Source organism: Mustelus asterias, chromosome 6 (assembly GCF_964213995.1).
Source record: "Mustelus asterias chromosome 6, sMusAst1.hap1.1, whole genome shotgun sequence".
In the NCBI taxonomy this organism is placed as follows: Eukaryota; Metazoa; Chordata; class Chondrichthyes; order Carcharhiniformes; family Triakidae; genus Mustelus; species Mustelus asterias.
Window position 1 is genome coordinate 7,774,617 of NC_135806.1, and position 16,512 is coordinate 7,791,128.

At 47.1% G+C, this 16,512-nt stretch overlaps 1 protein-coding gene across 1 annotated transcript in view; it reads left to right on the forward strand.

Moving 5' to 3' along the window:
- musk (muscle, skeletal, receptor tyrosine kinase) overlaps nucleotides 1-16,512 on the forward strand; it is a 157,791-nt gene that overhangs the window by 86,752 nt on the left and 54,527 nt on the right. Inside the window, exons 14-15 of the mRNA XM_078214049.1 lie at nucleotides 185-365; nucleotides 2,967-3,164. Coding sequence (XP_078070175.1) covers nucleotides 185-365; nucleotides 2,967-3,164 — 379 coding nt within the window. The remainder of the gene's footprint in view (nucleotides 1-184; nucleotides 366-2,966; nucleotides 3,165-16,512) is intronic.

The window sequence follows — 16,512 nt, forward strand, 5'->3', positions numbered from 1 at the left end:
AGGGCCTTCCTGTTGTGTCCAGCACAGAGAAACCATCAGGAGAACTATCATTGCTGACCAATCAATGGGTGCACTTCTCTCTGTGCCAGTGCTCAAGTATCTAGGCAGTAGGTAGCGAGTGTTTGAGCAGGAGGATTGTTGAAAATTGGATTGTATTTAGCTCCTTCTGCAATGTCTCTTTCAGCCACCTCAGTGACGGGCGTGGAGCATAATACAGGAACAGCAGACACAGCCACCCTCACTTCTGCAACTTATTCCATGACCATCATCATTTCCATCATCTCCAGCATTGCAGCGTCTGTGTTCTTGATCATTATCGTTCTAACGTGTCACCGTCGTCAGAAGGAATGGCAAGCCAGGAAAAGGTGAAGGATCTCTCCTTATTTCACTTCCTGCTCACTGCGATGGGAATGTTTAAATAGCGTCGTAACCCTTAGTTAAGAAAGTCGCACAAAATCCCTAGCCAGAGGGCAGCTACGGTGGCACAGTGGTTAGCATTGCTGCCTCACAGCGCCAGGGGCCTGGGTTCGATTCCTGGCTTCGGTCACTATCTGTGCGGAGTCTGCACATTCTCCCCGTGTCTGCGTGGGTTTCCTCCAAATTCCTCCCACAGTCCAAAAGACGTGCTGGTTAGGTGCATTGGCCATGCTAAATTCTCCCTCAGTGTACCTGAACAGGCGCCAAAGTGTGCGACTAGGAGATTTTCACAGTGACTTCATTGCAGTGTTAATGTAAGCCTACTTGTGACACTAATAAAATAAACTAAAAAAAAACTAATAAACTAAGCTAGAGAGTTATTTGATTTGATTTATTATTGTCACATGTATTAGTATACAGTGAAAAGTATTGTTTCTTGCGTGCTATACAGACAAAACATACCGTTCATAGAGTACAGAGGGGAGAAGGAAAGGAGAGGATGCAGAATGAAGTGTTGCAGTTACAGATAGGGTGTAGAGAAAATCAGCTTAATATACGGTAGGTCCATTCAAAGGTCTGATGGCAGCAGGGAAGAAGCTGTTCTTGAATTGGTTGATACGTAACCTCAGACTTTTGTATCTTTTTCCCGATGGAAGAAGGTGGAAGAGAGAATGTTTGGGGTGCGTGGGGTCCTTAATTATGCTGGCTGCTTTGCCGAGGCAGCGGAAAGTGTAGACAGAGTCAATGGATGGGAGGCTGGTTTGAGTGATGGACTGGGCTTCGTTCACAACCCTTTGTAGTTTATTGCGGCCTTGGGCAGAGCAGGAGCCATACCAAGCTGTGATACATCCAGAAAGAATGCTTTCTATGGTGCATCTGTAAAAGTTGGTGAGAGTTCTGTCCAGTTCTGTGCACCAAGCCAGCAGAGGAGATTTTTGAAATTTGTTCATGGGGTGTTGGTGTTGCTGGCTGGGCAAACATTTATTGTCCATCCCTGAGGGCATTTAAGAGTCAACCACATTGCTGTGGCTCTGGGGTCACATGTAGGCCAGACCGGGTAAGGACGGCAGATTTCCTTCCCTAAAAGACATGAGTGAACCAGATGGATTTTTCCGACAATGGTTTCATCATTGGACTTTTAATTCCAGATTTTTTTTCATTGAATTCAAATTCTACCATCTGCTATGGTGGGATTTGAACCTGGGTCCCCAGGACAGTACCCTGGGTGTCTGGATTGTTATCTCAGCCACAATACCACTACGCCACAGCCAGAATGGTAACAGGGATAGAGGAATGAAGTGATGCGGAGAGAAACAGGAGAAGTGAGCTTGTTCGCCTCAGAGCTGGGAAGGTTAAGCAGTGACTTCAGTCAAACCTGTTCCAAATCCTGAGAGGTTGTGTTTGAGGAGACAGTGAAAGACCTGCCAGGAGGGTCGGTAACCAGAGCGACACAGATCGAAGATAATTGACAAAAAGAAAAGCCTGAAGGAAGATGTTGAGAATGGTTTTCTCTGTCTGAAAGGGTGGTGGAAGCAGATTCAGTAACAACATAATGGAGAACATGCCCCTGTCTACATCAACCGGGACAAAGTAGAAATTGTCGAGAGCTTCAAGTTTTTAGGTGTCCAGGTCACCAACAACCTGTCCTGGTCCCCCCCATGCCGACACTATAGTTAAGAAAGCCCACCAACGCCTCTACTTTTTCAGAAGACTAAGGAAATTTGGCGTGTCAGCTACGACTCTCATCAACTTTTACAGATGCACCATAGAAAGCATTCTTTCTGGTTGTATCACAGCTTGGTATGGCTCCTGCTCTGACCAAGACTGCAAGAAACTACAAAAGGTCATGAATGTAGCCCAATCCATCACGCAAACCAGCCTCCCATCCATTGATTCTGTCCACACTTTCTGCTGCCTCGGCAAAGCAACCAGCATAATTAAGAACCCCACGCATCCCGGACATTCTCTCTTCCACCTTCTTCCATCAGGAAAAAGATGCAAAAGTCTGAGGTCACGTAACAACTGACTCAAGAACAGCTTCTTCCCTGCTGCTGTCAGACTTTTGAATGGACCTACCTTGCACTAAGTTGATCTTTCTCTACACCCTAGCTGTGACTGTAACACAACATTCTGCACTCTCTCCTTTCCTTCTCTATGAACGGTGTGTTTTGTCTGTATAGCACGCAAGAAACAATACTTTTCACTGTTTGCTAATACATGTGACAATAATAAATCAAATTAACTTTTGAAGAGGCTTTGGCTATATTCTTGCAAAGGAAAAATTTCTCACGCTTTGGAGAAAGCACAGGGGAATGGAAATAATTGACCGTGAGGCAGTAACAACATGATGGGCCGAAGGGCTTTTTTCTGTGCTGTATGATTCGATGTATCTTGATGACCTTGAAGATTGTTTGAAGAACACCATTGGAAAAAGTCAAATTGCTTTGCCCCAGTGCTGGGGTTAAGGGGAGTTTGGGGGAGTCTGAAACAAGCTCAGGCTGGGGGCATTCCATCGCACTTTTTCCTCACATGTGTTTGTTTTGCTGTAGTTACAGAGGAACGGAAACCCCCACCCTGACAGCTCTGCCTTCTGAACTGCTGCTGGACAGACTTCACCCCAACCCCATGTACCAGCGTCTCCCCCTCCTTCTCAACACCAAACTGCTCAGCCTCGAATATCCGAGGAATAACATTGAGTACGTGCGGGATATCGGAGAAGGAGCCTTCGGAAGAGTGTTCCAGGCAAGGTGAGCACAACCTCAATCTTTAGTGCAGAGGAATTTGGCGACTGTCAGGCTTGTGCAGGCTGTTGCTGAGTTGTGAGCTATCCTGTCCCCCCACCCACCCACCCCCCCCCCGGGTCACAAGGTTCCAGGTTCAAATCGCACTCCAGGGCTTGTGTACAAAAGTCAAAGCTGGCATTCTCAGTGCGGCACACTGAGGGAATGCTGCACTGTTGGAGGCGCTGTTTTTTGACTGATGCTTTCTCTCTTTCTCTGTCTCAACCTTTCCACACCCTGACAGTGCATTGGTCAGAATTTCATCTGTTTCTGTAGCTAATTATTCCTGGAATAGATCAGTACTCCGTCACCAGGGGCTGAATTCTCACACACAGACACGCTCACACACACACACACTCACTCATACACACACACACACACACTCATACACACACACACTCACACACACACACACACAGTCACTCACACACACACACAATCACTCATACACTCTCACACACTCATATACACACACAGTCACATACACAGACACACTCCTCACACACGCAGTCGCTCACACACACACACACAGAGACTCACACACACACACACTCATTCACACACACTCATTCGCACACTCACTCACTCACGCACACACATACACACATTTACATGCGCTCGCACACACACACGCTCACACACACACACGCTCACACACACATGCTCATAGACACACACGCTCACACACACACGCTCACACACACACACACACACACACAGGAAATTGCCCCCAGTGTTTTGGGCCTTATTTTTCCCTCAATCAACGTCACAAAGAATGGATTGGGGCGGCACTGCTGCCTCACAGCGCCAGGGACCCAGGTTCAATTCTGGCCTCGGGTCACTGTCTGTGTGGAGTTTGCATGTTCTCCCCGTATCTGCTTGGGTTTCCTCCGGGTGCCCCGGTTTCCTCCCACAGTCCAAAGATGTGTGGGTTGGGTGGATTGAACTGGGGTAAGCACTCTCTAACTAAGTAAGAAGTCTCACAACACCAGGTTAAAGTCCAACAGGTTTATTTGGTCCTGTGCGGTGAAGATATATATAGATGATCTGGAGGAGGGGACGGAGTGTAGGGTAACGAAGTTTGCAGACGACACAAAGATAAGTGGAAAAGTGAATCGTGTGGAGAAGATCTGCAGAGAGATTTGGACAGGCTGAGTGAGTGGGCGAGGATATGGCAAATGGAGTATAACGTTGATAAATGCGAGGTTATACACTTTGGAGGAAATAATAACAAATGGGATTACTATCTCAATGGAAACAAATTAAAACATGCTACCGTGCAAAGGGACCTGGGGGTCCTTGTGCATGAGACGCAAAAGCCCAGTCTGCAGGTACAACAGGTGATCAAGGAGGCAAATGGGATGTTGGCCTATATCGCGAGGGGGATAGAATATAAAAGCAGGGATGTCTTGATGCACCTGTACAGGGCATTGGTGAGGCCGCAGCTGGAATACTGTGTGCAGTATTGGTCCCCTTATATGAGGAAGGATATATTGGCATTGGAGGGAGTGCAGAGAAGGTTCACCAGGTTGATACCGGAGATGAGGGGTTTGGATTATGAGGAGAGGCTGAGGAGATTGGGTTTGTACTCGTTGGAGTTTAGAAGGATGAGGGGGGATCTTATGGAGACTTATAAGATAATGCGGGGGCTGGATAGGGTGGAGGCGGAGAGATTCTTTCCACTTAGTAAGGAAGTTAAAACTAGAGGACACAGCCTCAAAATAAAGGGGGGTCGGTTTAAGACAGAGTTGAGGAGGAACTTCTTCTCCCAGAGGGTGGTGAATCTCTGGAATTCTCTGCCCACTGAGGTGGTGGAGGCTACCTCGCTGAATATGTTTAAAGCGCGGATGGATGGATTCCTGATCGGTAAGGGAATTAAGGGTTATGGGGATCAGGCGGGTAAGTGGTACTGATCCACGTCAGATCAGCCATGATCTTATTGAATGGCGGGGCAGGCTCGAGGGGCTAGATGGCCTACTCCTGCTCCTATTTCTTATGTTCTTATGTTCTTATGTAAGAGGTCTTGTTCGAACCTGTGCTTGGAGATCCTCTCCACTTGGAGCTCAGTCCAACGCCGGCATCTCCACATCATGGCTACCATCGACGCCGCAAACTGCCGGCTCCAAGTGGAGAGGATCTCCAAGCACAGGTTCGAACAAGATCTCTTCACCGCACAGGACCAAATAAACCTGTTGGACTTTAACCTGGTGTTGTGAGACTTCTTATTGGGTGGATTGGCCACGTTAAACTGCCCCTTAGTGTCAGGGGGATTAGCAGGGTAAAGATGTGGGGTGATGAGGATAGGGCCTGGGTAGGATTGTGGTTGGTGCTGACTCAATGGGCCCAATGGCCTCCTTCTGCACTGTAGGGATTCTATGATTATCCGGTGATGATGATTTTAATGTTTGTGGGAGTTTGAGCTTGCTGAGTGTGAGTTGATGCTGTGTCTCTGACATTACAACAGTGAGGACATTTCAAAAATACCTCATTGGCTGTAAAGTGCTCCAGACTCCGGTGGCGATGGGAAATGTTATATAAATACACGTCTTCATGTTTTAAAAAACCCTAATGTCAACAGAAAGAGAGACGTTCATTTCTGTAGCGCCTTTCACAACCTCTGGATGTCTCAAAGCACTTTAACAGCCGATGAAGGTACTTTCCAAAGTGTAGTGACTGCTGTGTTTCCTACATTGCAAATGTGTGCACAGCAAGATCCCACAAACAGCGATGTGGTAACGGTCAGATAATGTGTTTGTTTCTGTGTGGTGTTGATTGAGGGATAACTGTTAGGGCCAGGACACCGAGGAGAACTCCCCACCTCTGCTTCAAAACACTGCCTGTGTGACCTTTAACCTCTGTCCAAGGCGGGACCTCGGGTTAATGACTCATCTGCAAGTCGGCACTTCTGACAGTGCAGCACTCCCTCGGTGCTGCACTGGAGGGTCTTCCAAGTGCTCGAGACTCTGGAGTGGGGCTTGAATTCAGAACCTGTTGAGAGTGTTAACCACTGAATCCGACATCCAAAAATAGATGGGAGGGGAGGGGGAGGGGGTTAAAAATGAGGTTCACATTAGCGCTTGTTCATGTCTCAGTCAATGGAAGAATGTCTGACTGCGCTGGACTACTCTCCGGTACCTGTGAATGAAACCGGCTTGAAATATCAGCAGCAAAATAGTTAGACCGGATGTCTGCATCAGCCAGTCAGTAAAAGTCAAATGTACTTAGGCAGCGATCCATCTGCCAGAGGCAGGTTGCCAGTGAAGTTACTAAGCACATCAAGCCAATTTGCGTTATGAATCAGGACACCCTGACCTCTGCGGAGTGGATGGAATATGCAGGAAAGGAATCTCCTCTGGCTGTCGCCTGCAGCTTTCAGTTACGCTGTCAGTGCAAGATCTGCCTGTGTTTAATATATCGTCTCATTCAGCCCTTGTTGCCTTTGATCCAATACTATAGCTGCTGGAATATCTGGGATGGCAGGAACAGGCCACTCAGCCCTTCTGGTCTATGTTGGCATTTATGCTCTACACAAGCTTCCTTTTTGCCTATTCGTTCACAGGAGGTGGGCATCGCTGGTCAGGCCAGCATTTATTGCCCATTCCTAATTACCCCCGAGAAGGTGGCGAACCTCCTTCTTGAATTTGTTGCAGTCCCTGAGGTGTAGGTACACCCACTGTGCTGTTAGGGAGGGAGTTCATGGATTTTGACCCAGCGACAGTGAAGGAACGGCCGATTATATTTCCAAGTCAGGATGGTGAGTGGCTCGGAGGGGAACTTGCAGGTGCTGAAACCAAAAGAGAAAATGCTGGAAAATCTCAGCAGGTCTGTCAGCATCTGTAAGGAGAGAAAAGAGCTGACGTTCCGAGTCCAAACGACCCTTTGTCAAAGCTACAAGGCATAGAAAGTGGGAGATATTTATACTGCAGGGGGAGGGACTGAAAGATTAGTCATAGCCATGCAGGTGGTGACGTTCCCAGGTATCTGCTGACTCTGTGTATCCAAGTAGCAGAGACTGTGGGATTGGAAGGTGCTGTCGAAGGAGCCTTGGTAAGTCACTGCAGTGCATCTTGTAGATGGCACACACTGCTGCCACTGAGCATCAACAGTGAATGTTTAAGGTGGTGAATGGGGTGCCAATGAAGCGGGCTACTTTATTCTGGATGATATCAAGCTTCTTGAGTGTTGTTGGATTGCATTCATCAAGGCGAGTGAAGAGTATTCCATCACACTCCTGACTTGTGCCTTGTAGATGGTGGGCAGGCTTTGGGGAGTCAGGAGGTGAGTCACTCACCACAGGATTCCTCGCCTCTGACCTGCTCTTGTAGTCACTGTGTTGATGTGGCTGGTCCAGTTCAGTTTCTGGTCAATACTTCAGGGTGTTGTTGGTGGTAATGATGGGGAGACTCTCTTGTTAAACTTGTCATTGCCTGACACAAATGTTACTCGTCACTCATCATGGAATAACCAAGTTGAATATTGAACAGGTTTTGCTGCATGTGGACATGGGCTGCTTCATTATCAATAAGTTGTGAATGGAACTGAGCACAGTGCAATCATCAACCTGTATCGCCGCTTGCTGATTTGATTTGATTCATTATTGTCACATATATTGGGATACAGTGAAAAGTATCGTTTCTTGCTGTACAGACAATGCACATTGTTCATAGGGTACATAGGGAGAGGGAAAGGAGAGGGTGCAGGATATTATATTAGCATACAGTGAAAAGTATTATTTCCTGCACGCTATACAGACAAAGCATACCGTTCATAGAGAAGGAAAGAAGAGGGTGCAGAATGTAGTGTTACAGTCATAGCTAGGGTGTAGAGAAAGATCAACTTAGTGCAAGGTAGGTCCATTCAAAAGTCTGACAGCAGCAGGGAAGTAGCTGTTCTTGAGTCAGTTGCTACGTGACCTCAGACTTTTGTATCCTTTTTCCGACGGAAGAAGATGGAAGAGAGAATGTCCGGGGTGCGTGGGGTCCTTGATTATGCTGGCTGCTTTTCCGAGGCAGCGGGAAGTGTAGATGGAGTCAGTGGATGGGAGGCTGGTTTGCGTGGTGGACTGGGCTGTATTCACGACCCTTTGTAGTTTCTTGCGGTCTTGGACAGAGCAGGAGCCATACCAAGCTGTGATACAACCAGAAAGAATGCTTTCCATGGTGCATCTGCAACCTTATAATTAAGGGAAGCAACAAGAGGGAAAAACCTCCTTGACTTCACCCTCAACGATCGCAGGTCCATCTATCCATGATAATTCTGGTGGGAGTGACCATTGCGCAGACCTTGTGCAGATGAAGCCAATTGGATCTTGCACTTACTTGTCTCCTTTGGAAAGCTGTTGTTTGTCTGATTGGATCTCTGCTGCTTTTTCTGGGCAGAGCACACCTTCCACATCGAAGGGTAGGTGCTAGTGTCGCAGCTGCACTGGAACAGCCTAGCTAGGGGTGCAGCTCATTCTGGAGCACAAATCTTCCATACTATAACCAGGCTGGTGTTTGGGCCCGTACCCTTTGCTGTGTACAATGCAGTGAAAATGGCTAAAGATTGGCATCCGTGATGCCTGTGAGCCCATTGGGCGGAGAAGTGGCAGATGGACTTCAACCCAGATAAATGCGTAGTGGTCCATTTTGGCAGGTCAAATGGGATGAAGGAGCACAATATAAAGGGAAAGACTCTTAGTATGGTCAAGGATCAGAAGGACCTTGGGGTCCCGGTCCATAGGACTCAAAAATCAGCCCCGCAGGTGGAGGAGGTGGTTAAGAAGACGTATGGTGTGCTGGCCTTTATCAATCGAGAGATTGAGTTTAGGAGTCCGGGGATAATGATGCAGCTATACAAGACCCTCGTCAGACTCCACTTGGAGTAATGTGCTCAGTTCTGGTCACCTCATTACAGGAAGGATGTTGAGAGGCATAGATCGGGTGAACTCTCAGAGGCTTTTTCCCAGGGTGGAAATGGCTGCTACGAGAGGACACAGGTTTAAGGTGCTGCAGGGTAGGTACAGGGGAAATGTTAGGGGGAAGTTTTTCACTCAGAGGGTAGTGGGCGAGTGGAATCGGCTGCTGTCAGTGGTGGTGGAGGCAAACTCAATAGGGTCTTTTAAGAGACTCCTGGATGAGTACATGGGACTTAATAGGATGGAGGGTAATAGGTAGGCCTAAAAGGTAGGGATATGTTCGGCACAACTTGTGGGGCCAAGGGCCTGTTTTGTGCTGTAGTTTTCTATGTTTCTATGACTGTGTGGGTTTCTTCCGGGTCCTCCAGTTTCCTCCCACAGTCCAAGAGACGTGCTGGTTCGGTGGATTGGCCATGCTAAATTCTCCCTCAGTGTACCCGAACAGGCGCCGGAGTGTGGCGACTGGGGGATTTTCACAGTAACTTCATTGCAGTGTTAATGTAAGCCTACTTGTGACGCTAATAAAATAAACTTAAACTTTAACAATGGTGATACTACAAAGTTATCCTTAGTGATGGACATTGAAGTCTCCCAGCCAGACTATATTCTGTGTGCTTTGTTCAAAGTGATGTTCACCAGGGAGGAGTACGGCTGAGGGACAGAGAACCGTGGGTGGTAAGCAGCAGGAGTTTTCCTCGCCCACGTTTGACTTGATTCCATGAGCCCTCATCGTGCCTGGAGTCAATATTGAGGAGTCCCTCGGCCACTCCCTCCTGATTTTGTTTTAAAGTCATTTGTGGTACATGGGTCAGCATTTATTGCCCATCCCTAGTTGCCTGAGGGCAGTTGAGAGTCAACCACATTGCTGTGGCTGTGGAGTCACATGTAGGCCAAACCGGGTAAGAATGGCAGATTTCCTTCCCTAATGGACATTGGTGAACCAGATGGGTTTTTCTGACAATCAAACAATGGTTTCATGGTCATCAGTAGATTCTTAATTCCAGATTTAAAGAAAAATTAAATTCAAATTCCACCATCTGCCGTGGCGGAATTCAAACCCGGGACACCAGAACATTAGCTGACTGCTGGATTAATAGGCTAGCGATAATACCACTGTGCCATCACCTCTGGTGGTTGTCCTGCCAATGGGATAGGTCATACCCAGAGATGGTGATGATGGTGGCTGGAACATTGAGGTAAGTCCTCAGGTCATAGAGTCATAGAGGTTTACAGCATGAAAATAGGCCCTTCATTCCAACTTATCCATGCTACCCTTTTTTAAAACCGCTAAGCTAGTCCCAATTGCTCGCGTTTGGCCCATATCCCTCAATTGGTTGGTGTTGGTGAGGAGGACTTTGCAGGGTCAACTGAGAAAGGTGTGCCTACGTCATACCCAAATCTGATACCTACATAAATGCCAGGTGGCCTATCCAATTTATTTTTATTTTGATGTGGAGATGCCGGCATTGGACTGGGGTGGGCACAGTGAGAAGTCTCACAACACCAGGTTAAAGTCCAATAGGTTTATTTGGTAGCACGGGCTTTCGGAGCGCTGTCCCTTCACCTGATGAAGGAGCGGCGCTCCGAAAGCTCGTGCTACCAAATAAACCTGTTGGATTTATTTTTATTAGACTTTGCAATCAGTGTTTGGCACAACTGACAGAATTGATTGGCCATTTTGCAGTCACATTGTGTGTCTGGAGTCACAGATATCCCATGCCAGGCAGCTTTGCCTCTTTAAGAGGGTATTTATCATTGTACCAGATGGGTTTTTGCAACAATGGGTTAGTTAGATGGCCACCATGACTTGAAGCTCGCTTTTATTCCAGATTTAATGAATTAATTGAATTTAAATACATCAGCAGCCATGGTGGGATTTGAACCCACGTCTCCAGAGCTGTGGCTCAGGCTTCTGGATTTCCAGTCCAGTGAAACTGCCTCCATTCCCAATTCCTCTCACTGACCTTCACCTCACCTTATGGACATAACCAAAGACATGGTGGCATCCTCGGTCACAGAGTGCTGCATCTCACGGTTTTATGGCACGCCCTGTTTATCTTTCACATATTTTTGTATGAATGTTCTGGCATTGCCTTGCTTGTAAATAAGATAAACTCCTTACATATAAAATCAACAAATCTCCACAAGCCTCCTCGTCTCAGGCCACCAACACTTTCCATGCTCACTTGTGCAACTGAGTCATGAGCGTAGATTTGTAATACAAGTGATTTGGGGTATTTGCCATTTGGAATATGCTCAGAAACTGCCTCCAAGTTGAAGACCTTCTCAATTCAGTTGCTGTTTAGTGTTTGCAGCACAGAGACAGGCCACTGGGTCCATACCAGTATTTCTACCCCACACGGCTCATAGAGTCATAGAGTCAGAGAGGTTTATAGCATGGAAACAGGCCCTTCAGCCCAACTTGTCCATGCCGCCCAGATTTTACCACTAAGTACCTCTGGACCCTTTTGTATCTCTCCCCTCTCACCTTAAACCTATGCCCTCTAGTTTTAGACTCCCCTACCTTTGGGAAAAGATGTTGACTTTATCTATGGCACTCATTATTTTATCGACCTCTATAAGATCACCCCTAAACCTCTTACGCTCCAGGGAAAAAAAGTCCCAGTCTATCCAGCCTCTCCTTAAAACTCAACCATCAAGTCCCGGTAGCGGCCTAGTAAATCTTTTCTGCACTCTTTCTAGTTTCATAATATCCTCACCTCCCACTCTATTTACTTTGCTTTACCCGAGCGACATACCCTTCATATGAACTTGGAGCAGGAGTAGGCCATTCGGCCCCTCTGCAATTTGATAAGATCATGGCTGATCTGATTGTGGCCTCAAATCTACTTTCCTGTCTATTCCCCCATATCCTTTGGCTCTCGCATCAGTCAAAGATCTATCTAACACAGCTATTGTTATCAGGTCCTATCTCAATCCCAATGAAACGCATCTCTGCTATTTGCCTCAACTGCTCTATGTGATAGTAAGTTCCACATTCCTGTCACTGTCTGAATGTTCCCTCGGTCCAGTTGATCTTTCATATTCATCCTTTGTGGTGAAGATGACCATTTGGGGGATTTGATTGAGTTCTGGTGGGTATCTAGGTGACTATTCAGGCTGGTCAGTGCCCAGAAGGTTCTGCTGCAAATAAGTTTTAAAGTTTATTTATTAGTGTCACAAGTAGACTTGCATTAACACGGCAATGAAGTGACTTTGAATATCCCCTAGTCGCCACACTCCGGCACCTGTTCGGGTACACTGAGGGAGAATTTAGCACGGCCAATGCACCTAACCAGCACGTCTTTCGGACTGTGGGAGGAAACCGGAGCACCCGGAGGAAACCCACGCAGACACGGGGAGAATGTGCAAACTCCACACAGCCACCTGAGGCTGGATTTGAACCCGGGTCCCTGGCGCTGTGAGGCAGCGGTGCTAACCACTGTGCCACCGTGCCACCCTAGGACAGGATACTGGAGAGGATTGAGTTTCGGAGCAGTTACTGGTTCAGGATTTCCATCTCCTGCGGTTTCTCTCTGCCTCTGATGCCCACATGCTTTCGAAGGAGGCCGCACCACTTTTTAAATTTGGTTTCACTGAGTGCGGCGATCCTGGGCGAACCTCTCCCAGGAATCAAGTCAACGGCACGGTGGCACAATGGTTAGCACTGCTGCCTCACAGCGCCAGGGACCCAGGTTCAATTCCGGCCTCAGGTGACTTTGTGGAGTTTGCACGTTCTCCCCGTGTCTGAGTGGGTTTCCTCTGAGTGCTTTGATTTCCTCCCACAGTCCAAAGATGTGCGGATTAGGTTCATTGACCATACTAAATTCACTCTAGTGTCAGGGGTATTAGCAGGGTAAATATGAGGGGTTACGGGAATAGGGTCTGGGTGGGATTGTGGTCGGTGCAGACTCGATGGGTCAAATGGCCTCCTTCTGCACTGTAGGGATTCTATGATTCTGTTATTCTATGACATCAAAGTTCCCAAGTGAGTGTCTATGTGGCACTTCCTTTGACCACCATAAGAGCAGCAGCCCAGATTTCAGGTTCTCCTTGGAAGATTGCCTTTGGTAAGCGAGTGTTGGGCATTCTGGCCACATGGCTAGCGCAACTCAGGTACAATCTCAATATGGATGCTTGTCTTGGGTGAGCACCTCAGTGGCTGGTATTCTGTCCCGAGGGCAGCTGTGGCTCTGGAGTCACAGGTAAGCCAAACCAGGTAAGGACGACGGATTGCCTTCCCTAAAAGATATTAGTGAGAGTGGTCGAGCTTCTTGCCATCACGCTGGTACACAGGCCAGGTTTTGTGTGCGCCGTGCACAGAACGATTGCTGTTTGGTTGATAGACTTATTCCTCCTAACTCCCAGACTGATGCTCAAAGTCTGCCAGAGGCTACACTTTTTAAAAATTAATTCGTGGGACATGGGTGTCGCTGGCTTTATTACCCATCCCTAGTTGCCCTTGAACTGAGTGGCTTGCTCAGTCATTTCAGAGAGCATTTACGAGTTAACCACATTGCTGTGGCTCTGGAGTCACATGTAGGTCAGGAATGGTAAGGATGGCAGATTCCCTTCCCTAAAGGATATTAGTGAATTTGCTTTGGCAAATTCTTACATGTGTCTTGTCATCAATTCAAACAGTTCGAGAGAGAGAGAGAGTGACAGAGAGTGTGTGCTGTCAAGATAAGTGAACTTATCCTCTGCTGACAGGTTCTGCTCATGTTCTGGTTTATGGGCAGGTTCTGAAGCAGTTAATAAATGTGGAATCAAGCGAGGCTACAGACCAGGACTTCATCCCCACCTAGCTAGACCTCAAGGTTGTTCGGATTAGCTGATTTTTATTTTAAGCTACTACCAGCTACTTTGGGCTGACAATAGTGGGAAGAATAAGTCAGAGGTTTCAGGTCCTTATTGTATTTGAGTCGGAAACAGACTGGGGCGAATTTTCCCATCTCGCCCACCAGGGGAATCAGAGCAGGCAAGGGGGCGGGACCATAGAAAGGTCCATTAACCTCGGGCGTGACTCTCCGGTTTCAGGGTGAGTGAGGCCATAAAATCCCGCCCACTGCGTCAAACATATTTCACCCATTTTACGATGTATTAACGAATAACCTGACCGGAATTGGTTCCTCTGCATAAGCGAACTTTCTTCTCATTTGACACCACGCCCTCAGATAATTAGCATCACCTGTCGCCAGCCTTCACTTCCATTCTCATAAAGGGTCTTTATTCCGATTATCGGGGAAGATCTTTATTCTGATTACTGGGGAGGGTCTTTATTCCAATTACTGGGGAGGGTCTTTATTCTGATTACTGGGGAGGGTCTTTCTCCTTCCTCTTGCAGCAGTTACAGCAACATCTTAAGATAGACATAGGAACATAGAAAAGAGGAGTAGGAGGAGGCCATTTGGCCCTTTGAGCCTGCTCTGCCATTCATTATGATCATGGCTGATCGTCCAACTCAATAGCCTAATCCTGCTTTCCCCCCATAACCTTCGATCCCCTTTGCCCCAAGTGCTGGATCTAACTGCTTCTTGAGAACATTCAATGTTTTGGCATCAACTGCTTCGGGTGGTAGTGAATTCCACAGGGTGACCACTGTCTGGGTGAAGAAATTTCTCCCCATCTCAGACTGTAACCCCTGGTTCTGGACTCCCCCACCATTGGAAAAATCCTTCTTGTATCTACCCTGTCTCGTCCTGTTAGAATTTTATTGGATTTTTATAGGAATTTGCCTTTGGCCTTGCCTTGCTGCCTATGAATCTGTAGAGTGCAATCTTGTGGCGCAGTGGGTACTTCCCAACCTCTGGGCGCAAAGCTCCGGGTTCAAGTCCCACTTTAGGGCTTGATGGTTGAGGAAGGTGTCTTTGTAATGTTGACAAACAGGCAAATCATCAGCCTGTAAAAGTTTCCAGTGTGTCCCAAAGGCAGAATGGGAGCAATTCCTGGTCAGTCCCACTGCAGAAAGCAACACCAAACCACTGCAAGACTTAGTCAAGCATGGTCTTGCGCCAATCCAGTGGAAGTCCATGGTTACCAACACCTTCCTTCCTTCTCTGGGGAAAATTATGCTGTAGAGGTGTCTCACTGAAACCATAATCCAGAGAACCAGGCATATGTCCTGGGGTGGCATGGTGGCACAGTGGTTAACACTGAAATCACCAATTTCACCAGCAGAGAAGACAGAATCTTTCCAAATTAGCCTCATTCAAATAACAGTGGTATCCATGGTTAGCAATCTACATGAACAGAGACGAAGTGGAAATGATCGAGAGCTTCAAGTTTTTAGATGTTCAGGTCACCAACAACCTGTCCTGGTCCCCCCCATGCCGACACTATAGTTAAGAAAGCCCCACCAACGCCGCTACTTTCCCAGGAGGCTAAGGAAATTTGGCATGTCAGCTACGACACTCACCAACTTTTACAGATGCACCACAGAAAGCATTCTTTCTGGTTGTATCACAGCTTGGTATGGCTCCTGCTCTGCCCAAGACCGCAAGGAACTACAAAAAGTCGTGAATGTAGCCCAATCCATCACGCTAACCAGCCTCCCATCCATTGACTCTGTCTACACTTCCCATTGCCTCGGCAAAGCAGCCAGCATAATTAAGGATCCCACGCACCCCGGACATTCTCTCTTCCACCTTCTTCCTTCGGGAAAAAGATACAAAAGTCTGAGGTCACGTACCGACCGACTCAAGAACAGCTTCTTCCCTGCTGCTGTCAGACTTTTGAATGGACCTACCTTGTATTAAGTTGATCTTTCTCTACACCCTAGCTATGACTGTAACACTACATTCTGCACTCTCTCCTTTCCTTTTCTATGAACAGTATGCTTTGTCTGTATAGCGTGCAAGAAACAATACTTTTCACTGTATACTAATACATGTGACAATAATAAATCAAATCAAAATCAAGTCAATCTCTGCCAAACCCAGTTTAACAGCCCAGCTGTATAAATGTGAATTACATAAAGTGAGGGTTAAAATCTGAATTTGGTTTGAATCTGGATCAGTGTCTCTACTATTCCGAGAGGGCTGACCGTACAACCCGAATAATCCACATCCTGAGAAACAAACAGCTCAACTCTGAGAATGAAACTCTGTGGAATACACAGAGCCTTGAATATGGGAGCTCTATGCAATCTGGTTGTTCCACCTGAATCATAAAGAGGATATATCACAACATGTGGCCTGCCTCTTTAGACGGGTCAGTAGAAGAGAGGAAAGATATTTCCTGTTCTAGAAACCTCCTGAGCCAGTGAAGGGACCCTTTGTAACATTGATATTCAGGTTACATTATTACTGCAACTTAAAATCCCAGATCTCAACTGAGATAAACTACAATAGAATAGAATCCTTACAGTGTAGAAGGAGGCCATTTGGCCCATCGATTCTGCACCAAATCTCCGAAAGAGCA